The sequence below is a fragment of the Python bivittatus genome, unplaced genomic scaffold, assembly GCF_059951505.1.
Source record: "Python bivittatus isolate LINGU-HERP-01145 unplaced genomic scaffold, Pbiv_v1 ctg000350_np1212, whole genome shotgun sequence".
NCBI lineage: Eukaryota > Metazoa > Chordata > Lepidosauria > Squamata > Pythonidae > Python > Python bivittatus.
Genome location: NW_028277074.1, coordinates 5090275 through 5116332, shown reverse-complemented (window position 1 = coordinate 5116332; position 26058 = coordinate 5090275). Strand labels below are relative to the sequence as shown.

Genomic DNA, 26058 nt, shown 5'->3' with positions numbered 1-26058 from the left:
CAAGCCAAGAAAGCCTTCACTTTCAAAAAAGTTGATGAAAGCTTTCTGAATACTTTACTGTTATACAAAGTTATACATCCATGCCAAGCCATTCAACATCATGTAGCAACAGTCTTTTAGTGGTGGCCAGGATGTTACTGTCAGTTCATTGAGGGAGGAACTATGTAATGTAAGTAAAAATTCCAAGCTGGAAGAATTAACATAAATATTTTGTGTTTATATTATGAACAAGAAGTTACAGTTTTTGAAGCTGGGAAGAGCGGAAAGAAGAAGTGAGAGTATTTTCCATTTTAGAAACGCTGAGGCACAAAACACAGTTGCTTCTAGAATTTTCATACATGAAATCCTTTGTCCTGTATGTGCATCATGTGTAATCGCAAAGTCTGTAAACTGCTCACTATTCGTCTCTGGTGTCCAATAAGACCAACTCCAATTCTTCTAATGTCACTGCAAGACAAAGGTAAGTTTAGGAACTATTGGTCAAAGTACAGTAGGTACAAAAACAAATTGCTCTAAGCTGTTCTTAAACCTGAAATAGTCAAATCATTCCATGCTGTTCTTCAGCCTGAAAACTATCAATAAGTGGATATTGGATAATATACATGTTGAGTAAATTGATCTGAAATGCAATGAATGCTTGCATTTTAGTCTTACTATTTTGTTTTTCTGGGGAATGAATATTTGTTGACCAACTCATGCCTGCCATTTTGCAATGTTTTCTTAGCACTTTCTCTAAATTCCAACCTTCCCCACTATCCTCTAAAGGTTAGAGACCCTGGTAAATAACGTACTTACTCAATACTCATTCTTGAAACAAGATCCATAGATGTGTACCCTGCTGCCATGAAATTAGTTTTGTATTGGCCCATTTTTATTGAGTCCAACCAATCATTGACTGATACAAAGAAGGGATATTCTGGAATTTCACCAGGTGAATCTGGCATTCTATGAAAAAGAACAATATATTATTGATTTCGTTTTATGATACCTTCTTTGTAAGTTAGACTAAAAATTAAACATGACACAAACTGTGAAATCTAGATTTCTTTTCCTGTAAGAATATTTCTTGCAACTGGAGAATATCTCTGTACTTAGGATATAGATATTCCATATTATCATTAATTAAAATAATTCCTGCTGCTGCTGTCTTTATTTCAGTTTTTAAAAGCCTACTAGAAAAAAATAAAAGCTTTCTTTATATATTTAATTTTAGAGTGCACCACTTTCCTGCAATTACAACAGAACTGCTGCTCAAAATGCTCTACTTGCAAAAGTCCACTACAATTTTCTTATGATGAAAAGAATGACATTGTTTCACTTGCCAGTAGAAGATAGAAATAACGGAATAATTTGATATTGTGAATTCAGTATGGATGGAACATACTGAACATCTTCACTTTACAAAGAAAGGTTCAGAATAGAACTTTATTATGCTCCCAAACTCGTGCCTTTCAAGTAAGTGTTTGGTGGTAGTTTGTAGCTCAAAGTGTTGTTTCGAGAGAAAAATACATTTTAAAAAGTATGTCAATATATACTTTAGATAGATTTTGTTCCATTTACAATCCAAAATGGGCAGAGTAGATTGGGAGAAATGTCCAAACCTAGTAATACAGGGTAAATAAGATCCAGTCTGAAGACTCTTGTCCAATTTTGCCTCTTATTTTGCAATATCTGTTATGAGTAAGGCCGCCAAAAGTGATTGATTTGTTGGGCCTACTGTATAGTTTGCCAGTTGAAGACAATTTCACAGATGAATAAATATTTTTATCCTCCTAGACTCTCAGGTTGGTATCATGGTTCTGTCTATTTTTGACAATTGTGGCTCATCTGAATTAGTAATTGAGTGAATTAGTATTCCTCAGTCAATGAAAACAAGTGAAGCTGAAAAGAGGTTGGGTATGTCCATAAGACAATGGTCAAAACCATACCTCCAAGTCAACCATAAAGTACTTACAAGAAAAAAAAATAAAGGTTTTAGAATGGCTTTCAAAGTCCTGAGACTTGAATAGTATTGGGAATCTTTGGGGAGATCTCAAACATGCAGTGCATGCAAGGAGTCCTGAGAATATTTCTAACCTAGAAGAATTCTGCAAGTTAAAGTCCTGAAGAAATTTGTGCAATGGAATAAAAAAGAATGAAAAGAAATCAAATCCTACAACACTATTTGATTGAATTAAAGATTAAGACTGTTAGAAGTAAAAGGAAGGAATATAAAGTTTGGTTTGTTTAATCACAATTAAAATAAGACTTTTTTTTTTGCAATGTTTTAGCAACCCTTTATGGACTTTTTGCTGACACCAGGATTGAAAAGTTGATGTTTTATGGATTTGCTTATAGATAAGGGATGGGATATGGGATAAAAAGATACCTGTTTAACCTTATGGGGGTGAAGAGTTATTAAATTTGTTTAAACTTGTTGTAATGAAGGTTGGAAGTCACTACTTTATAAATTTCTTTTCTTTTTCTTTATTATATTCTCTTTTCTTTTTCTTCTTTTTCTTTTTTCCTGCTCCTTCCTTCCTTCCTTCCTTCCTTCCTTCCTTCCTTCCTTCCTTCCTTCCTTCCTTCCTTCCTTCCTTCCTTCCTTCCTTTGTTCCTCTTTCTCTTTTTCTTTTTTTTCCATTCTCTTCTCTGTCTCTAAGTTTAGTGTATTCGTTTTTACTATTGTAATTAAAATTATTAATAAAAATTATATATATAAAAAAAGAATTCTGCAAGGAAAAGTAGGGAAAATTCCAGTAGGAAGACAGCAGACTACAACAATTGTTTGGAAGCTGTTATTTCTGCCCAAAAGGTGTTACAAGGTACTGACTGGAAGGTTATTCAACTTTCTGCACTTGACATATTTACTGTTTTCTTATTTTTGAGAAAGGGTCCTACATGAAGTGGGCAGATCTCAGCCGCTGGCAATGTCTTTGCCGCAGGCGCTGTCAGCGTGTCACACTTGAAAATGAAAAGGCTAAAGCTAGGATCAGATGGAAAACACCATTTTCATATCAACACAAAAATATATATCTGATGTTAGCTAGCCTTGACTTATGTTTTTTTAAATTACTATTACTATTACTATTGTTATCAATGATCCAAATAAAAACATATAAAAACATAATATTCAGGAGTACAATATAAGATGATGCATTTTAAATCACAGCAACACAAAATTTAGCCACAATGCTGGTAGGGCTAGCAGTAGAATTATAAAGTAGAAACTCATTTAATAAAGGTCTGCTTTATACTCGATTCTGTCACAGAGGAACAAAATAAGACAATTGCACATCTCCCTATAAAAATTACAGTGCAGCAGTACATGGGGAATAGTTTCAATCTTCTCTGAACCACAAGGGCAAACCCATTTGGATGAGGGGATTTTGGAGTAGCTGTCCAGTGTTGATGGTAGCACATAATGCTATGGCTGAAAGAAATCCTTCCTCAACCTGAGGAAGATGAAAAGTTCAACATTTGGCCACTACCAAATGTTTGGCCTTGGCTAAGTGTTGGAGATAGTGGAGGGCTGTATCGTACAGATATATCCCTGAAGAATAGTTAAGGAGGAACCTTTGAACCAATTTTAGGGGGATGTATAGATGTGCCTATTTAAAGCTTTCATGACTCTATTAATTTACCAACACACACCCCCTCCAAAAAAAAAAGAAAAGAAAAAGGCCAGTAGAAGGAGTTTCCTTATGACGTCTTCCATAGACTTTGAATGAACGTGGGAAGCTACAGGAATTGCAAACCGCTAGAGTTATGAGTATACAATAAAAGACATTTATACATGTGCCTTGGCTACTTTATAACAAAATAAGTGCAGGAAAATAACTGATCAGACTTTTTCATCAAACTTGAAAGAGAGCTAGTTTTAAAAAAATGCAGGGTAATTATTTTTTGCACAGGAATTTGTTGGTATATACTTAGTGACACTTCATTTCACATTACTGTACTTTATGTGCATGTGACTCCAGGAACAATGGAAATTTATCATATGAAAAATCCAAACTGCCCTCATGCATTAGGTATAGGGTAAAACCGAAGAAAACAATCTGACATGATGGAGGAAACAAAAAGGAAAGATGATGGAGAAATCAGTAGTTTAATACAGAAGAAAATCATTGTATATAATGTTGTAATTAACATGGCTATTAGGAGGGTGCCAATCATGCATGCACATACAAAAAGCTTACTGAAATGGTTCTTACATTAATACATCCTCAACTAGAGTATGAAGAGAGCTGGGGTTTCGTATCAATTTGTCTAAGAAGCTGACAATGTCGGTGAACTTTGGCCGATGGCTTCTTTCCTTTTGCCAGCAATGAAGCATTAGTTGATGGAGGGCCGCTGGACAGCCCATGGGAGCTGGAAGTCTATAACCTTCTTCTATGGACAGAATGACCTATGTAGAAAGTGGGGGAGGAGGAGATGAAGTGATATGCTTTGTATTTTCAAATGAAAGCTACAATCGTATATAGAGCCATAAAAAAGTACTGAGCTACCATGAAGCACAATTTATTATATGATGTATGATAGAATCTTGTATCACACATCATACTAAATTATGCTTCACTGAATAAACCATAATCTTCTGGGTTCATTTAGTACAGTATTTAGTATATTTATAGCCTGCCCTTTATTTTGTGCAACTCAAGGTGGCATACATCATGATCCTCCTCCTATTTTCCCCATAACAGTAACCCTGTAAAGTCACCTAGCCAGCTTTCCTGCCTTACATATGTTAAACCAAAACAAATCCCACCAGAGTTTTGGCAGGAGTTCTCAACTGTGGGTCAAGACCAACTGTGGTTTAACAATATTGTTAAACCCAATCAGGCTTGTTCAGGCAAAGTGAGAGTGCTGTCAAAACTCTGACCTTTGCTCCTCATTTGCAGTTGGTACTTGTCATGCCAGAATGCTGGAGAACCTTTGTGATGTATAGATTAAAACTGAATTATTAAAAATAAGTATTATATTTCTTTCTTGCCCAGCTCGCCCCAGTGAATCCTCAGTTTTATTCATGGCATGAGAATCATACAAATTCATTTATTATTTAGGGGTACCACAATGTTTGAGAACCATTGGCTTATGGCCTAGCACAAAATGGAAGCTCTGCTGATGTATATTATATGCTACGGGTAGTCCTTGGGTTACGACCATTTGTTCAGCCATCTTACAAAGTTGCAATGGCGCTAAACAAATGGTACATATTATGTGTTCTTGTAGCTCTGGCTGTTGCAGCATCCCTGCAGTCATGCGATTGCAATTTTCTACATTCCTTGCGACTTACTACAAGCAAGTCAGTGGGGAAGCTGACAGGAAGATGGAAGTCGCAATCACATGAGGTCTTTACTTAATGCCAGCAACCAGACTTGCCATTAAGCAACGTGGTCCTGTGACACTTTACAACTGCATCACTTAGTGATGGCAATTCCGGCCCTAATTGCCATCGTAAACTGAGGACTACCTATATTTTATAAATGTTGAGAGATCTTGAAAACACCCTGCATGCTAAGTAATCATAATAAAATAGAGTGCAGTAGAGATGAGCAATAAACAAGAATTTGCTTCTGTCCTGAAACTTTTGCTTGGCTTCAATTATGTTTCTCCCCAAGTATTAATCCTTGATGTCAAAGCTAAGAATATTAAAATGATGTGCCTCATAGAAATAGAATTCCAATGGTATTTGTGATTTTAATTAAATGTCTCAATTCACTTGCAGTTAATAGTGATCAATGGGATATTAATTTTTATTTCCCACTTTCTAGCAGTATGTTGTAGTAACAGTAACTCCTATTCAGGTTTACTCTGAAGCAAGTCTTACTATGTATTGTCGAAGGCTTTCACGGCCAGAATACGATGGCTGGTGTGAGTCTTCTGGGCTGTGTGGCCGTGTTCTGGAAGTTTTGTTTCCTAACATTTTGCCAGCATCTGTGACTGGCATCTTCAGAGGGCAGAAGCACAGACAGGAGCACAGAGAGAACTGCTCATGTCTGTGCTCCTGCCCTCTGAAGATGCTGGTCACAGATGCTGGCATCTTCAGAAACGTTACGAAACAAAACTTCCAGAACATGGCCACACAGCCCGGAAGACCCACACCAGCCAAGTCTTAATATATTCAGTAGGACTTATTGCTAGGTGTGGCCCTGAATGATTGCAGTTTTAATCCTCTTGTTGTTCCCATGATTAACTCATCCATATTCTATGACACATAAACCTGTTTTAGTTAACTTTTGGTTACAATAGCTCCCTTAGCTACAAGCTACATGATTATTTACAGAGAAGTATCCATCTTCTTTACTATCAGTCCCACTAGGTAGGCCAGACCAGGAAATCAACTTCACAAGATGGCTAACACTTATTTTTATTGAGATTAGCTATAATAACAGAATCCTGCAAGTCTGATTGTGCAGACTTATCTAGTAACAATATCCAAATATGTTGGTATCTCTTACCAGTTTTTGAAGAAAAGAAAAACATTATAAAGTGGTTTGAAAATACAAGCTTTTTATTTAGAGTGCTTAAATATTAAGCATACTTTGTTTCCTTTCATGACTAACCAGGTACCTAACGAAAGGATTGAAAATAATACCATATTTGTACGCAGTAGTATGCAGCTTCTCAGTTTGAACCTTTTCAATATGCCAAAATAACCCAGGGAGTTCACATATCATGCCAGCCCATAGTTTGTTTAATCATAGGTTGTTGAACAAGTACTGTATAAAATAAGCCAGAGTTAGTTTTCCATGCAACCAGATAAACATGGCCTGGTAACCTGGTTTGGTCTTTTCATTTTTAGCTGCTCTTACCATGGACCTCTGAGCTAAGCCACAACTACATATGACTGAAAGTAGAACAAATACTAAGGATGGAATATCCCTAGCTTTCCAGTTGTTGCTGAACTCCATCATTCAGCATTTCTCACCATTAGCTATAATGGCTAGGATTGCTGAGAATTATAATTCAGCTACATTTGGAGTTCACAGGTTCCTTATCTCTATTAATTGAACTTCTTTGTAATATTGTAGCCTGCTGCATTCTGTTTGTACCTACTTGCCATGAATGTGTCTAGTTTCTTTTAAAGCTTTCTTTAAAATAATCACTAATCACCAACTTGCACCAGTGAAATGCATGGATTAATTCAAGAAAAATATTTTTCTGGCTGTATGTAACACCAATAAATTTGATTGGATGACTCCTAGTACTACAAGGGAAGGACAAACACTTTAGATCAATACTCTGCAAACTTTGATATATATGTACAATAGTAAAAGCCAGAGGAGGATAGTTCATACTGATGGGGGTTTTTTTTTCAGATTTGTTATCCCGTCTTTATTATTTTTATATAACTCAAGGTGGCAAACATACCTAATACTCCTTAGTTATTATTAAGGTACTATTTTCCTCACAACAACCCTGTGAAGTGAGTTGGGCGGAGAGAGAGGGATTGGCCCAAAGTCACCCAGCTGGCTTTCATGCCTAAGGTGGACTAGAACTCATGGTCTCCTGGTTTCTAGCCTGATCCTTTCATCACTAGACCAAACTGGGTGTCTGATGGTTCCTGTATGACACTGCCAGTTGGTCTGTGAATGTGTCATAAAAGAATTAAGGACTCCTCAGTTTTATTAAACGTAGTGAAATTAGTCTCAGCTTAATATAGTGATAGTGTCTATGAAAAGTTCAATTATTTGGCAATTTCCTCATAAAGTTTGCAGGCTAGCTTATCTAGCTAATCTTTGTTAATTCAGGAACAATACATGAAAGTTTGTGTAACCTGATCCTACTACTAATACACCTAAGGATGCATTAACAGGGCTGCCATGCTCTGGGGAGCATATTGTAATAAAATAGGAACATACTAAAAGTAGCACATAAACTAATAAAGTTCATGTTAAAAATGTTAGAAATGTGAGTTTTGTAGCACTTGCTCTTCAGCATATCACAATCTAATGACCACAAGTGCCTCTTCTCTCTCAATCTCTCTGCCTTTCTTTTTGTCTGTGATATTGTCTGCTAATCCCCTGGTCACTTCATTCTGCCTTTTTCCCCAGAGATGAATGGACAAATTTCGTTCTCTTTGACTGTCTTCTTGGTAGGAGGTAGCTAGCAAGGTGCTAGGCTTTGTCTATCCTTGTCACATATTTCCTTAAATAAAACTTCTTTCTGTTGTAAACCAGATTCACTAATCATTGCTCAGTCAAGGTTCTTACTGTGAGGAATACTCATATGCATGCCCAGTGCTTTCCCTCCAACAACAACAACAAAATAATCATATGAATACATAAAACATATTTTCAAGCACAAGTTAATTAAACGTGGTCATTATTTAGAGAATTCCCTAAATGCCCTATTCAGGAAGCTTTGATTAGAACAATTTGAAACTGAAAATTCATGGTAAATATATGCATCTTCAAGAATGTCAAGATGTTAAAATTGTATACCATTCATTTCAGAGGATTAATAGAAGAGGAAGGAACTTCATATGGAAGTTGGAATGACAGAATTTTAAAATTTCAGCAATTTCTTATCATGAATTCCCCAGAAGGCTGCTAAACAAAAGCACATATTACAGCATTGGCTAACATCACACCTGCACTGTTTTTGTAGAAATCATATTCTCATATGGCTAGTCAGAAATCTATGGATGGTTTGTGGTTTGGTTGTAGGAATAACTGCTGAAGGGACTGTACTGTGGAAAGTTTAAACTGGTGATTCCCCTTGGTAAAATAATTTTCTATTTTTTTCCTGTGTTACAAAACCAGTGGTTACAATACAGACTGTAGGAGCTGATTTATAGTACCTAGATTTTGCCAAAAGGTATTTAAAAAGTTGCTTCCAGATGTGCCAAAATCAATAATTAGCATACCTACAGCACTCTAGGAAATGAACACAGGTCATGTTCTGAACCAATGCTAATGTTAAAAAAAACATGAACATGTACAACCGTAGCTATAATGCAATTTTTAAATATATCTTCCGTCTTTTAAAAGGAACAATAAAGCTACATTTCAATGCGGCTGGAAAAAGAGCCCTATAATATTGCATAGTTACATATAATAGTCATAGTCTAATACACAGTAGCATGATAAAAAATGTGACTGTTTAGTTCCATTGACAATGATGGAGCTATTGCAATTGTAATCTTTAATAAAATTACTATTAAAAAAGTTTAAAAAAGAGAACAATGGAGTTATTCTAAGTTATATATACTAAATGACTTTTGTTTTCTTTTCAATAAGCAATGGAGTAAATGCATCCTGAAAACGATAACCTGTAATAACCAGGAAAAACTTACATCCTGATTAGACATCTCCCAGTATGGTCTTTCTCCATATGACATCACTTCCCACATGACAATTCCATAACTCCATGCATCGCTTGCAGAAGAAAATTTCCTGTAAGCTATAGCTTCAGGAGCAGTCCATCTAATTGGAATTTTTCCACCCTGAAAATATATATTGAAAAATTATCAATATTTAAACCTAACATTTATGCTCTCAACTGAATAAACTTACAAACATGTTAAAATAAATGAAATGCATGACTGCTGACAGAAACAGAAACATTCCCTTATAATTCATGTATTAACACAACATTGCTTATATAGTATCGTAATTGAAAACTAAATGCATCTTAGTTCTTTAAGGCACTTAATGTTCTTGACCCTATACTGACTGAAGAGATGGTAAATTATTGTCTTCACTTTGATTATCATTATTATTGTTCTCTTTGAAGGTTTATACTCAAGGTATGATGCAAAACAAATCCTTCCAAAATGATGTTTGTGCATCATTTATCTAAAAGGCATTGTGGATCATCTGTATTTTGTAGTATTTCCTAACACATTTGTTTTCTGCTTCTGTAAACATTGTTTATGCACAATTGTTAAATCCAAGTCTAACTCATTTCTGCTTATAAATCATGTTGCTAAATGAGGACTGCAAATATTATTAGCACAATATAATCTGCTAGCTTTCAGGTAATTGTTCGTACAGCAAAACCTGTCAATGGCACATTACATTAGTTATTTTGTTTAATATTAATAAAAATAGTAACAGCAAATTTTTGTTATCTTAAAGATCAACGTATTTATTATGGTATAACTTTTTTGGATCAAAATCCAGATAGCTATCAAAATGTGCTCTGGTCCATTAAAGATTATAGTGTAATATGTTTGCTGGTCATGATTCTGTACAGTAAATAAATGTTCTGTGATTTTCTCTTTCAATTTAATTTTAAAAATATTTTTGTATGTGTTTACATTTTATTCCATTAATCTTCACCATTCTTCCAGTTTAGTAGGTGGAACAAAAAAGTAGCTAGTCCTATGATCTCACAAGAACATGGCACAGTTTAAATATCTGATAATAATGAAAGAAAATAGCGGAAACTGAAAAAAGAATTATTATGGGCACAAACTAAATGAAGACACAAACTTCATTACTTGTACAGCCAGTGAGATCTAAAGTTGTTTTAGGTATATATTAATTCTTCTCTCTTTTGTTTCTATATGCCTTTTCCCATTCCTAAATTCCTCCTATTTTTCAAAATCTAAATTATAATTCATACATTTGTTTATTTTTTAAAAAGAAGCTTGTTGCACCAGTATCCTTGCTTCCAAATCAATTCTTTGTCAATTAGATTAAAAAATTGAAATAAGATGGAGATCAAGAGGCTCTAAAATAGAAACATGAATAGTGTAAAGGCATTTAATTTCTTGCAAAGTTCTAAAAACTGCATATTAATATCAACAATATAATAACCAAGTAATGGGGCACTCTGTGGTATGCTTTTTAATACTCTTTTGTGATGGCTTCTGTCTGAGCATAGATTTTTCCCCATTGCCAGTTACATTACTTCACATGTAGTTTTCTAACCTAGTTTTGAGGATATGCTTAAATTCTTAATTCAAAATCCTAATAAGCAATTTACTTTTTATTTTTTATAGCGTTGCTCTAAATTCCTACCCAAAGCACCGTAGTGTAGGATAATCTCTTATTATACTCATAATGGCTAAAATTGCATTTTTAATATTCCCATAGATGATGGTTTATTTTGTAAACCCATTATATGGACAGGAATGGAAAATTTCATTACTTAATTACTTTTGTAAAGTATATTTTTATGCAAAAAATCTGTTACATTTTTATACATATGCTAAGTGAAAGCATGAAGCTAAGCAATATCTGTTCATGAATAATAGAAGGACATATTTGCTTCTGCACAGCTAAAATAATATTTCTTGTGTTTGATGAAACTAATAAAAAACTCCAGCCCTGCTGTGCTTCTCTTTCTGATAACATTGCTATAAAGAAAATTATTTTTGTTAAAATCTGTTGTTTACATGTGCTCTATCACCAAATTAAAATAAATATATATTATTGCCAATATGTAACTTATATACCAGATCAACCAAAACAGTCACTTTTCCTCACAGGTTTTCTAAGACAAAGCAGTTTTTCTCATCATAAACCATGCTGCAGCTGAACTTCATTTCTTAAATTTATAATGAGATTGGGGAAATGCAAATTTCGCTTTTCTGTATACCATAGCAGCAATGGTACTCTTTTAGTGCTAAAGCAGACCCTGTTTTTATCTGCTGCTTCCTGTTTTTCTTGCTTTTTCACCTAGAAAAATAAGATGTCACTGTAGGCTGCCAAAATACACTGGTTGAATTCAGGAATCACGCTAACCAAAAACGTGATGCATTTGGGTTTGGGTTCACGTATACAAATCTAGCCAATGTCTTGCTTAGTTATGAAATTGGGTATTGTCATTTATTCAACAATTGCTATGAAGACAAACTATGGATTAGTGTGAACAATTAGTTCTATTCTTCAGCTGGATCATATATGTAAATGAAACTTTTAAGATACAGGTCTTATGAGTTGGAAATTGAGCATACTCCCTAAGGTAAGTGTCAGAAATAAGCCACAGAAAAAAGAACGTTGCCCTGTAAACCCACAGGGCTTTGTTTAGAAGAGAATGTAATAGACATTGTACCAATATTGCCAAATCTTATACCTTGAAAGGGAAGAAAAGGGAATTTTCACATAAGATTAATGAGCAACATGGAGAAAAAGAAAAAGCCTGCACCCATTCACTCATGAAGGACACTTTCAAGTTCCTAATCTCTGGAGAGCAATAATTGCACCCACATTCTTAGTGCTATTTTGTTATGATATGCAGAAGCCTATATAAAAAGGTTTGCTAACAACTGGAAAATCTTCAATACTTTGTTTAAGTCTATAATTCTGTTTCCCTATTTAAGCTTCTTGGGTGTCATCTGTCCAACTTAGGAGAAGACTACAATTTACACTGCTCTGTGTCTATGTTTGCCCAGTATGCTAAGGAAAAGAAAGGGTTAATGAGATTGTGTCTTTGTATCTGTGTGTGTGGATTTCCAGATTTATCCTTTGCCAGTTGCATGTGACTTGTTAACCACAATCTGAGTTTTAAAGTTATTCAAACCCAAGGAGACTGCTATTTTAGTTTTTGGCAAACTAGAATGAGAAATGAGAGACAGTTTGGTGTAGTGGTTAAAGCACTGGACTAGAAACTAGGAAATTGTGAGTTCTGGTCATGCTTTTGGTACGACACCAGCTGGGTGACTTTTGGCCAGTCATTCTCTCTCAGCCCTAGGAAGAAGGCAATGGCAAACGTTGCCAAGACAACTGCATGAAATTGTCCAGGTGGTTGCCAGGAACCAAGACTGATTCGAAGGCACACATACGTGCACAAGAAAAGAAATGGAGACTTACAGGACTAAGATGGAAGACATCACATTTCTGTTAAATGTTTATGCCTGTGTATACATACACATATATATTTAAATATATAATTTCTCCCAGTAATGGAGCTGTCATTTTTAGTATTTTATTTTTGAGATATACTGGCATTAATCAAGAAAACAGTTGAGAAGTGGGCAGAGCTAAAGCTGTAACAAATCTAGAATCTTCTGGAAAAGTTTAACCACCTGATAGTAATTTTTAAAAAGTAATGATGTGCTGCCCTTTAGTTGTGGACTCTTCTAAGGAAAACTTGGTAGACTCTTAGCCTAAAGTTGAGTAGACTACAGACTATCAGCCACCAGTGAGCAATGAATCAGACTCAGCACAACTGACTGCTGATTCAGATAGCAAGGAATCAGAGCCTGAGCTTGGAGAGTGTTAAGCTCTAAATCATGTAAAGAAGGCTGAGATTGGCCTGATTCCTCAAGATAAAGGGACATTAATTCCTCTAGGAATTTGGGTTACATAACAGCATCCTCCAAACTCCTCCCCTTGTTGGAAATAGCTCTTCTGTTTCCCGACCTGCTTTCCTATGGATTGTTCTTTCCAATTTCCTCCTGTTTCTTGTGGTCAGATTTTCAATTTGATTTTTGGACCAGCTTTTGTGGAAACCCCCCTCTGGGCCCACAGACTGGTTTTGCTAACCCAGCTTTTCTTCACATTTTTCAAGGCAGTAGTCTTGTTGCACTGATATGACTTACAAGGCAAGATTCTTCTCTTCAATCTTTGTTGAACTCTGTCTAACAGCCTGCTCTTACCTCTGCCTTGGCTTCTGCTCGAGAATTTACATCAGTAAAAGCTTCCAGACTTGCAATTGCTTTGTTTTCTGTTTACATCATTCCATGGCCTGCATAGGATATCTTTAAATCAAAATAAAGATCACTGGGTGAAATTTAGACCAGGGATATGCTATGGGTAGTGCCCATGATTACTATTAGGCCTATAGGCAACAATTTTGGCACAGGGCTTATGACCTGGAGTGACAGGGAGCATCCTTACTAGTTTGCCTTTTCATCAATAAGTGTGGTATGACTGGTCACCTCTTTCAAGACATGATTTTGTGAATAGGCAGCTTCCAGTCTGCAGCAGTTTTGGAAAGCATCTGGGACATGCTCTCTAAATTTCCAATGTGACCAACAGCCAAAAAATTTGCAGACACCTGCTTTACAAGTTGTTCACCCTCGAAGCTACTGATTTTGTACACTTTATTATATTAGCGTTAATACAGAATAAATGACTCATTATGAAGTGTGAGCAGTATATCCATATCATGGATTTTCGGTAGATATGACATTTATGATTTTAATTATTACATTTGTATCCTGTACCCCTAAGGAACATGTAGTCACATCTCGTTTTATCCTCAGAGCAACTGTTTGAAATAGGCTGGCTGAGACATAATGACTGGTCAAAAATCAGTTACTGAGCTCCATGGTCACTAGGGACTTAAACCTGTTATTCATTTTGGTTACTAGTTCTTCAATTTCTTGGAAAGAAGAAAGCTGGAAAATACAAAGTAATTATTCAGTAACTTCTCTTGTTCTAAATGTCTGGAAGGGTTAATTTATTACTTTAACTTTCTTTTATATGCTATTCTTTTAAAAATAATTAAAAAATACTATCAAATCTGCTGTGATTCTTTTCTCAGATGTGAGAATTCCCAGTTCCTTCAATCTCTCTTCATAGGACTTATTATCTAGTCCCATGATCATCCTCACTGATAAACCTATTGCAGTTTTTGGAATACTTCTGAAAGTGTAGTGAATGCAATACTTGAGATTGGTCAGACCAACACAGTGGATCTATTCATTTCCATAATGTAGAAACAATTTTAGTATGATTTTTGAGGCAGTTAGGTATCTAGTTAATTGTTATATAATCCAGTTTACACTTGACTAGCATTAAGTCAAAATATCATGAAGTGTTTCTTCCTACTGCTTTGTTGAAATAAAAATATATTATCTCTGCAGCATTCCTACAATCTACTAAATACATTCATAATCCACAAGGATGAAAGAAAAATAAGAGTAGGCTTTACTGGCCTTTAAAAGAGCATTAAAACCTTACCCCAGCCCTTTGCTTAGGATCGGGGTGGGGTGTGTGGGCTCTTTGTCTGTTTTTAACTCTGCTGGTGAGGAAGAGAGTTGGTTATTGTTTTCTTGCTATCTTCTGGGTTTTATTTTTGCATATGTTAAGCCACCCAGTTGGGTGGCCTAGAAATTTGATTAATCAATAAAACTTAGGTTAATCAGGCAAGACTTATTCTGAAAAAAAACCTTGCTGGCTTTTCATAATTAGCATATTCTTTTCAGAGTGCTTATAACTTTTTATGATTTGTTCTAGAATCTTCTTAGGTATTGATGTCAGATTAACCATTCTGTTGTTCTTAGATTGTTTTTTGACAGGAACAAGAACATCATACAATCATTGCAGGTCATGACTGCAGAGTCCTGTCTGTTTCTTTTCCCTTTTATGTCTTAAAGCACTAACAGTAGATAGTTTTTATTTCTTTTTGTTTCTTCCCAAACTGTCAGATTAACCAAGTATAAACTGCTTGGTATTATGAAGAAAATGTGTTAGATGCTTAGCCTTAAATTTCCCTGCTGAACATCTCTGGCAAACTCTTGCTTACTCCTGCATTTGTTCACTTAGTTGTGAAAATGGTTGGCAAAATAAGTATTTGCTGATATTACACAAAACGTTGCAAGGTGTATGCCTTTAAGAGGGCTTTAAACAGCTTTCAAATAATGCTGTCACTAAGAGTACACTGGTTTTTTAAAGTATTTGCTGATATTACACAAAACATTGCAAGGTATATGCCTTTAAGAGGCCTTTAAACAGCTTTCAAATAATGCTGTCACTAAGAGTACACTGGTTTTTTTTCACTGATGCTCTTTGTTGTTTTTGGATTTGTTTTCTAAATACAGACATGAACTGCTATAAGGTGCTTTTTAGAGAGAGAGAAATAATTCTGGTAGCTCAGCATTTGCAACCTGTAGTTCAGGATACCCTTTAAGCACTTTGCATAACCCCAGAGCCCTCTCTATTATTGTTATTACTGCTATTAATCTTGTTGCTGTTATCAGCCTGAATCAATCATTGAAAGTTAATGGGTTGTAATCTGCAGTGTTGATCCAGTGTGGGTTGGTGAATGTTTTTTAACTTCCCAGTCTAAGTCTAGGAGAGTGACTGGCCCTAAAACACCCAGCTGGTTTCCATGCCTAAGGGAGAACTTGAACCTGGGGTTTCCCTGCTCCTAATCTAGTACCTTAGTGTCTCCCTCCCTCCGTCCCTCCCTTCTTCCTTTCTCAGCTGTTGAATTTTTTTGATACAAAAGACACTCTAAAATTGACTTAAAAATAGAAATATCATTAAAATAAAAAAGCAGAAAATTCTAGCCCTACCCATGGGTGTGACAGAGTCCTGTCTATCACTACTCCACCCTGAAATGGCCAGAAGGCTAATCAATAAAGATTGACTGACTACTGCACCCAACCTGCTTCACACCAAAATAAAATTCATCCCTTGATCACCAGAAGATGGCTCACTTTTCAGATAGATATATAAATTATCATCCAGAAAAAAGAAAACAAAACAATCCTATCATTGTTTCTAAGATTCTCCAGAAAAGTATTAAATAAATCTTCCTGAACAATTTATTCTTATTTTCCTGGTCTTGTCAGTTATGTGGGGCTGGACACCTACCTGGAAAAGTATCATTCCCAAAGCAAAATCAAAAGTTTCTGTTTGAACAATGAAGGGCTAAATACAATATAGCTGGTGGAAGAGGGCTGGAAGGCAAAATCTTGGTTTAGTGATATAAATGCTGCTATGCATTAAAAGAATAGGCTTAAATGTTTTGTGCAAGCTACAAACTCAGGTATACAAAACTGATAAAAATTACATCCCTCCCCCCCATCACAATTGGACCTCCTTGGCACTTCTTGGTACCAAGACAAGTTAGAGTCCACTTTAGCAGGATCCATCTGGATTCCCTCAATATGGTACCCAAAGTAATTCAAAACTAATTCAAGGCAAATTAAAAACATGTTTAAAGCCTAGCACCAGAGGTTGTTCTGGAGAACAACTGTCACTCTTCTGGCAGAGTCTTCAGAGGCAGCTTTCAGTCAGACAATAATACTAGCATAATTGTCCAGGACAGGGACATTATTTTCCAGAAGTGGAATTGTCCAATAAGCTCTTCCTCTGGTTAAAAGCCCAAGTATAGACCTTCCTTAGGAGCATTCAGTGAGTAATTCTGCCTGTCTGAAGGAGATGTATATTTCACATCTAGTAGCCCTAGGAAAGGGAGAAAAGATTATGTGCAAATCTCTCATTGCTGATGTTCGAAGAATGTTTTTGAAACTTATGCCTATTGCTTTATATTATCTTAATTACAATATTAATATTTCCTTTCTAACATGGGGAACACAGGACAAATATAAGATCAGCACCTGCAACTCTTTCAGTAAATCTGAATATGTAGCAATTGTTTGTTTAATGGATAAGGAAACAAATTTATTTATTTATTTATATATCAAATTTGTCACCTCCCATCTCATTAGAAAACAACTCTGGGTGGTTTACAGAAAATTTAGTGTTAAAATTCAAACTGGTCAGGCTATTGTTGAGATTTGTAATAGCTTTTATTCCCCTTTTTGGAATTAAGTATGTAGCTTCTCTTGGGGATGAGGGTCAATTATTTAGAATTATAAGGGATGCAATATTTTTGTGAGCAAAATTGCATTCTTCCTCATATTCATGAAGTAGACTTCTCTAAGAACTCAAAACTTCTTGATGATTTCATGTACAAATTGAAAATGGACAAGGAACTGATAATCATTAATATCTCTTCTTTTGATCTGAGAAGCACAGCATCTGCCATGTTAGTCAAGATATATTGTATATAATGTTAACATCTGTTTATTTATGAGAGTGGTGTTATTAATGTGTTACTAACTGGATTTTTCACAAGAGGAACCCAGTTTGACTAGTCTGAGATAATGTTTTTTTGGCTTTGACCTACATAATTGTAGAAATAAGAAATCTATATAATGAATAACAAATTTCTGAGGTAATTTCTTAGAATAATGTCCCCATGAATCTTGAAAGCTTAGAAGCCTTCAAATTATCTGAAGAAGCATTTCCTTTTATGGGAGACTGCCCTCTCTTTATGATAATAAATTGTCTTCATAGGTTGGCTGGGATCTGAAACATCAGCACTGTGGAATCCTTTCTTCTAGTCTTTATATTGATAAAGCATCCTTTTTTTTTTTATTATTTCAACTTTTGTATTGTACTTTTTAAAGTTGTTGCTAGGAAATAGTTTTAAGTATTAATTCCATTTTAATTGCGTGTTCTGTGTTTTTTATGATTTATTGTAACATGCCCTGACATGGAGTGTCAGGGTTGGGTAGCACCTCCGATAGGGGGACACGCCACATCTTTTTTTTAGGGCAGTTTGTCCACCTATGGTCCCCAGTCACATTCAGCTCTCACCTGTGGCTCCTCGTAGCGGTTTGCATGTGACAATGACCACACATCAGGCCACAGTTTCTATGAGCTGGCTAACCCTCCATGCGATAGGGAGTTGTCTACCCCAGCATGTGAAGACAGACTCCGGTGGTTTGAATGGATGAGACCCTTGAATGGTCCAACGGCCAAGAAGGTGGTCTCTGCAAGCAATGTAGAATGTGTAGAGCATGACAAGACAAGGCACAGAAGACATCCTGGTCACCCACTATACTTAGTACCATCTTCTGTCATTTTGACTCTTGTCCTGCCACTGGATCCAGATAGGAATTGGAAAGAGAAAGTGAGGCGGATGTTGCACAACTCTACCTCACTTAAATCCAAGTCATGACACCATCATTATCATCTTCACCGTCTCTTAGAAGTCCTGTGGCAATGGGTGAATGATAAAGCAGCAGGCGTGGATACACTGGGAGCTGTAGTCACAAACCTGCTCACAGGCAGCTCAGGTCTAATGGTAATTTTTTCGCTGACTGAAGCAGCAGTGAAACTCAGCATCTACCTGGATGACTGAGCAGCCCTCTTTAGGAATGCACTGCTTACCTCCATAGCATGAGGAAGGGGCTAGAAAAGGTGCCCTAAACATTGCCTGCTTCACTATAACCTGGACAGGTTATTGCAGCTGGTGGGGATCCCATTTTGGTGGTCAAACACCAAACACAGAGAAATACAAGGTGATTGGCACTTGGAATGTGTGCACACCTTTGGACAATCCTACAGCAGATAGACCAGAGAAAAGAACAGCCTTGGTTGCCAGAGAGCTTGCAAGATACAGTATTGACATTGTAGCCCTGAGTGAGACTCGTCTTGCTAACAAAGGTCAGCTGGCTGAAACTGAAGGTGGATATACTTTTTTCTGGAGCAGTCACAGCAGCGATAAGCATCATGATGCTGGAGTTGGATTCACCGTCAGGAGTCACCTTGTTCAGAAACTTGTCAGTCTTCCCAAGGGTGTGAACAACCAGCTCATGACACTGCAGCTTCTGCTACAGAACAGAAGTTAAGCTACCCTGATCAGTGCTTATGTTCTTACCATGATCAACCCAGACAAGATGAATAACAGGTTCTATGAAGAACTAGATGCCCTGCTATCAGCAGTGAGTAGCACTGATAAGCTGATTTTGCTTGGCGACTTCAATGCAAAACCAGGGTGTGACTCTGCAGCCTGGCAGGGAGTCACTGGGAGACACAGAGTGGACAAGTGTAACAGTAATGGCCTACTCTTACTGAAGACCTGTGCAGCACACAACCTTCTCATCACCAACACAATTTCCACCTGCCTACCTGTAACAAGATCTGGGTGCGCCCCCACTCTAAGCATTGGCATCTTATTGACTATGTCATTGTCAGGTGAAAAGACAGGCAGGATGTCAGAGTAACCAAGGCCATATGTGGTGCTGACTGTTACAGGCTCGTTGTCTCCAAAATGAAGCTCCATGTTAGACCGAAGCAGTGACCACAAGGAAGCAAGGTCATGAAAAGAATTAATATGGGTAGACTGAAGAACTTCAGATGCTGCCCATTCATCTGTACTGAAGATGCTAGGGGTTTCTACCCGCAAGCAGTGGTTCCTTTGGATGACCTCCAGTAGCAGCTATTGCACACCTCTACAAGAGGAAGGCAATCAACGAGTATGCAATAACTACTAAGGAATTTTTCTGCTCTCCATTCTCCACTCTCTCCAAAAACCCTTGCAAGAGTCTGATTACTCATCTGGATCTGGGCCTGCTGCCAGAGTCACAGTGGAGTTTCTGCAAAGGTCATGGGACTATTGACATGATTTTTGCTGTGCACCAACTTCAGAAGAAGTGTCAGGAGAAGAATTGTGAACTTTACACAACCTTTATTGATCTCATGAAAGCCTTTGACACGGTTAGTTGACAAGGCCTATGGGGGATCATGTCGAAGTTCAGCTCCCTGCCAAATTCATTCAGATGGTTCTCCAGTTCCATGATGGCATAATGGCTAGGATGCTGGATGGCAGGGAATCCTCTAAGGCATTTCCAGTCACTAATGGAATCAAACAGAATTGTGTGCTTGCACCCACACTGTTCAGCATGATGTTTACTGCCATGTTGAATGGTGCCTTCCAGGATAGTGATGCTGGAATCAGCCTCAGGTACAGAGTGGATGAGAAGCTCTTCAACCTGAATAGACTTCAAGCTATCACCAAAGTGAAGAAAACTGTTCTGAGAGACTTCCTCTTTGTCGATGATTGTATCTTGAATGCTGGCAAAGATGCAAGTCAATATAAATAAATTCTACATGGCTTGTGACAACTTTTGACTTACCATCAACGTCCAAAAGACCAAAGTCATACACCAGCCTGCTCCTCATGCACTGTACACAGAACCCAAAATTACAATCAAAGGGTAGAAACTACAGGCAGTGGACCAGTTTAATTACCTTGGCAGTATCCTCTCCCAAGCAGTAACTATTGATGCAGAAGTTAACTGCAAAATAGCAAAGACAAGTTCTGGTTTTGGTAAACCGCACTCCATTGTGTGGGAACATTGAGGAATCAGCTCAGTAATAAAACTGAAGGTCTACAGAGCTTTGCTACTTACTATCCTTCTGTATGACTGTGAAATGTGGACTGTGTATCGAAGTATACAAGACAGCTCAACCATTTCCACATGACTTGTCTTTGCAGGATATTAGGCATCAGATGGCAAGACAAAGTACCTGACACTGAAGTTTTATCTAGAGCATGTCTACCATCAGTCCACACACTGCTGATGAGAGCACAGACCCCATGGGCAGGTCATGTCATCTGTATAACTGATGAGCACATACCCAAACATCTCCTTTTGGGGGATCTCTCTGCTGGAAAACGCTTGCATGGATGGCAAAAGAAATGTTACACATTAAAGGCCTCCCTGAAGTCACTTGATATAGACACAACCACCTGGGAAATGCTGGCACAAAACCGCCCTACCTGGTGTGGCCTCATCCACAAGGGCTGTCAAGCTTATGAAGCAAGGTGCACTGCTGAAGCACAACATGAGTGTAAACTGTGTAAGACTAGAGCCACTAGCGCAACAACTGCAGCGCCTACACATGTCTGCCCAACATGTGTGAGAACATTCTGTGCCTGAATTGGCCTGATCAATCATCTTTGGACACACCATATCTAGTCTTAATGTGATTAAAAAAAACAAAAAACCCAAAACCATGGTGTCAAGGTCTTCATTGATGATGATGGACAAACAACATTGTAACATGCTCGTAGACTAAGTTATAAGCTATTTTGGAGAATCTTCTGGCTAGCAGGAATGATATAAATATTGTAAATAAATAAAGGGATACAAATAAAGAAGCTCCACAGCTCTTAAAGAGTTTTATGCTTTTCCAACTAGCCCATTAATACCACAACTAAAAAGAAAGCTAGTCCAGCAGTCCAGTTCCCATGCACAGGAATGGAAGTCTTTGTGTAGCTAGGCATAGTACTGTATGTGTTCACTGATTGACTCAGGGACCATGGCAATAAATGTGATTATGTTTCTGCAGACATATCTGGGTATAGTTGAAACACCCCTCTGTTGCTGAATATTCAGACACATGGGCTGCTAGGGCTGGACCACCATATGTGGATTTAGGGTCCACAGGCCAGAAGGCCCCTAATTCAGCACAACAAATGTCTTTAAATCTATCCCTCTCAATTCTCCTCCCTCCAAATTCTTTCTAAAAGGTATCTGTAAAAGCAAACTAGTCCATCCATATTTTTTTCAAAGTTGATTTAAAGAGAGAAACCAATGCAATTGCTTAGTAAGGAGGGGAGAGAGAGAAAGAAGAGATAGAGAAAGAAGGAAATGGGGTTGATCCAAGAGGATGAAATTGAGGGATGGAATACCCAATAGTATGTGTGTAGCTTGAGAGTCATTATATTCAGCTATTGCAAGCATAAACATGATTGAAATGCATACCCCAGCCAATAACCCAGGTAATGAATCTTAAATGGGGGTCATTGTAAACAAACTCTGCATAGCAATAGAAAAGAAAATCAAATACAACTTTGCAATCTTGCACTTTTGAAGACCTCTTATGTCATAAATCATTCAAGGCTTTAAATTGGATGTGATATTTCTGGGAATTTTCTGAAGCTGAAGATAGTATTGACTGATTAGCAAGAAATACAAACACAAGACTTACAGTCAACAGGGCCTTAAAAGAGCTATGAATTGCAGTTGTCTTGATATTTTAAAATTAATTTATGTGTCTATGATTAATATTTTTATGCCATCTTCTTTGCTAACAGCCATCAAAGTGAGAAAAAAAAATAAAGCAATAAAAACATACATGCTATTGTTGAAATTATAAAACTGTACATAATGTAAAATACAGAAATAAAGAGCTGTAACTTCAATTTTTTTTTTTCCTAAAAGCCAAAAATGTTGGGGCCCATTTTCATTCTAGAAGGACTGCATTCTTCAACTGCTCAATTAATGGTCTTTTCTCCTCAATGGAACCCTTCAAAAGGCCCCTACTGCAATTTTTTAGTAAATGTACTTGCTCCAAAGACAAGCATTTTCTTAGGGTAAATCCTAACCAGCCCCAACCCTCAGCTTTTCATGTCTTTAAAGGCTTAACCTTCAGCTGAATCCAGAAAACAAATGGTAACTAGTGCCAGTTTTTCAATATTCATGTAATCTTTACTTAGTGAACTAGTTTGCAGACCTAGACCTGAATTTATACCTTTTAAAATTTCTGGACGCTCCTCCATGATAGTCTTTCATGGAACTGCTGTTTAAGCATAGGGAGGTGGGCTTGGATAACTGTTATCATATCAGGTGCACTCTGGAAAGGCTGCAGTGATATAATAATGTAATTGTGTAACCTGCTCCTTTTATTCATTTACATCCCTCTCATTTCAGGTTTAACATGTGCTTAATATTCATACAATAAATAAAATGAGAAAGTCTAAAAGAGACAAACCAGGCCCATTTTTTAATCTTTTGTCAAAATAGGTCTGGAATTAAATAAAACTATACAGAGAACAGTGAAATACATTCACCTCATCGCAAGGACAAAAACATTTGTGACATAGCAATATTTACACCTTGTTTTCATAAACTATCACTAATTATCAAAAAGAAAAAATAATATAAAAACACTTTAGAGTGCCAAATTAATTTTCTCCAATTAAAGCCCTTGGCATTTTTAATCTTCAGTATGCTGTATAAAGCTTTAACTAATTATTCTGCACAGATTCTGAATATCTTCATTCATTTCTTGTTAGGGTATGCCCAGACCTACACTCTTGCCAGTTTTAATTCAATTTTTTCTTTACTTCTTTGGAATGGAACTTTGGATGTCTATCTGTCTACCTATCTATTTTGCATAATAGTATCTGCATTTGTATTTTCATACACTCTTGATATTTGGCTCCAGAATTTGTTTGCTGAAGAAGGTATAAAAGGATAATTTTGTGGTAATATCATGAAGTAGATGGATTCTTAACCATCCAGGTTAAGTTTATGTTTAAATAAATTAGCATACAAAATTAGAATATGAACAGCCTTATATTTAATGGTTAGATTAATGATTTGTCTATTCCAGTTTTGTCTATGACTTGCACAGACTCATCAGGGTTTTGAAAAGTGCTGAAATCTCAAGACTGAATTAACTGTGAGCAGTATGTTTACGTAGGTGCAAAGTGCAATTTCTATGTATGTAAGTGCATGTTCTTTGCACCTACATGTATGTACGTACATGTGTGTGTATGTGTATATATATTCACATACATACATACATACAATGAAGATGGAAGCAGTGGCCACAAAGGGAAGCCTTTTCTTTAAAGAAGAACTGAATGTGAAGTTGTTTTGAAGAGATTCAATCTGTATTTAGGAGAGAATTGGAAACCTGCTGACATCTCTGCTTCCATGATATTTTGGATTACTGATAAGAGAGCAATCTTCTGCCATTATTTCATTCAGGTGTTCCATAACACCTTGGCTCCAACTGATTCAACAGATGATCAGAACTTTTCTAGCAGAGCAGTGCAAGAGCCGGTTGTAAATTTCCCTGTGTCTGCTGGTGTGTGTAATGCATTGATCTACTGACAGGGACAAAGGAAGTGGTGCAGATCACCTGAGATTTAGGTAGTCAACCCATTTCTTATTCTAATCAAAGCTGCACTGCATCGCACATTAATTGACTACTTGCTGTATAATAAGTAAGGCCAAGCTTACTTTAAAATCCAACCTAAAGCTTATTATTTCTTTGGTTAAAGAAGCACAAGACTTTAATTATTATTCATATATGCAAAAAAAGTATCCTTCCAATATTGTTGTTTGTCTATAAGTCCATAACTTGCTGAACTCAGTGGCCATATGTAGGCAGGTTTTCAAACTGCTTATGTGAAGACATAGATGGGATAGTGCACGGACATGCATGAAAGTCTCATGTCTAGCTTAATCACGCTAGGAAAGTCTGAAAAGGATTTCTATTTATGTGTGCTTCAAATAGAGGTTATTGGATATGCACAGGCATTTACCTTTTTCTTACTCACTTTTAGTCCTCAACTGAGGAGGCTGAGTACTTGTGCAGTGCTAAGTAATTTCCAAAATGTCTTCAGCCTATAACAAATCTCCCCACTAGCCTTCCAAATGTGTATTTTATATTACTCACAAGCCTGCTGCTGGTCTATGTTTGATGCTCATGGCAAGTGTCCATATAACACATCACCGGCCCTTTTTCAATGTTCCTAACACTTCCCCCTCCCCTGATTTTCAACCTTTTTTCCTGCCTTATGTTATTAAATTATTTCTTCTTTTCCAGTTCTCAGAAGCTCAGGGTAACATTGCAAAGCTATGGCCCTCATCCTATAACCCCTCTTTCTCCTTTTAGGAAGCCTTTTCAGTTATCTGTTTAATCACCATTTTGTTTTATTTCTTGGTAAAACCTAACCTTCTGCAAAATTCTGAATTCGTCCCCATGAGTTTCTGAGCACACTGCAAGGACACTCTTCCACTTGGACTTATCAAAAGATTACCCACACTTACATTATGATTGGCATATTCTTTTTAGTCAGCTCTATCTGATTGACACAGTTACGTTAGGAAACAGTTCCCTTACAGCATCTGCACCAGAAGTGAAGCATAATTGGAACTGGCGCAAAAATACATAAGAAATGCAGGAATGCATTTATGCCTCCTTCTTAGTGGAAAATGAGGTAGAATGAGGAAGCAAAATTGTTTTCAAGCCATTTTTTGTTTTCTCTCTGCTGCATAGAAATTCACCTGCTGCATAGCTTTCCAAACTTCTTCTATGAGAGCATAACATAATCAAAAAAAAAAAAAGGAAAAATGTGCCTTTTTACTTCATTAAACTGCAGGCACAAATATTGAAGCCTTCCTGCATCACTACAGACTCACTTGTTTGTTACTATGCACTGCTCAGTAGTTAAGTTTCCAGCAGCATTTGTTTTTATTCCATTGAATTCTGCCTTTCTATTGAATGTTCCCTGATTTCAGAGTTATTTATATTGTAAATCCAAAAAATAGGAGTAATTTCAGTTCTTTTCTACTTATCTAATAAGTAATGTGCCTGCAATGTTTTGTAATCATAACTACAACAATAGTAACACAGCTGGTAATCGTTTATGAGAATACCTTCTTAGAGAAAATAGTAGCAAAATAAATTCTGCAAACCAAATGAAGGTTTGTGTTGACATTCTGATAATATTTTGCAGCAACAAACACCTAATACCCTTCAGAAGTGGAAATAATATGTTAGAAACATT

The 26058-nt window shown here is 36.6% G+C and overlaps 1 protein-coding gene across 1 annotated transcript in view; it reads right to left on the bottom strand.

The window, feature by feature from the left end:
* The window catches only part of EPHA6 (EPH receptor A6), a 426028-nt gene continuing 399970 nt past the window's right edge, over positions 1–26058 (bottom strand). The window contains exons 15-18 of the mRNA XM_088144521.1: positions 9284–9433; positions 4197–4390; positions 796–945; positions 1–447 (exon numbers count right to left, since the gene is read on the bottom strand). Of these exons, the coding sequence (XP_088000647.1) occupies positions 333–447; positions 796–945; positions 4197–4390; positions 9284–9433 (609 nt within the window). The 3' untranslated portion in view covers positions 1–332. The remainder of the gene's footprint in view (positions 448–795; positions 946–4196; positions 4391–9283; positions 9434–26058) is intronic.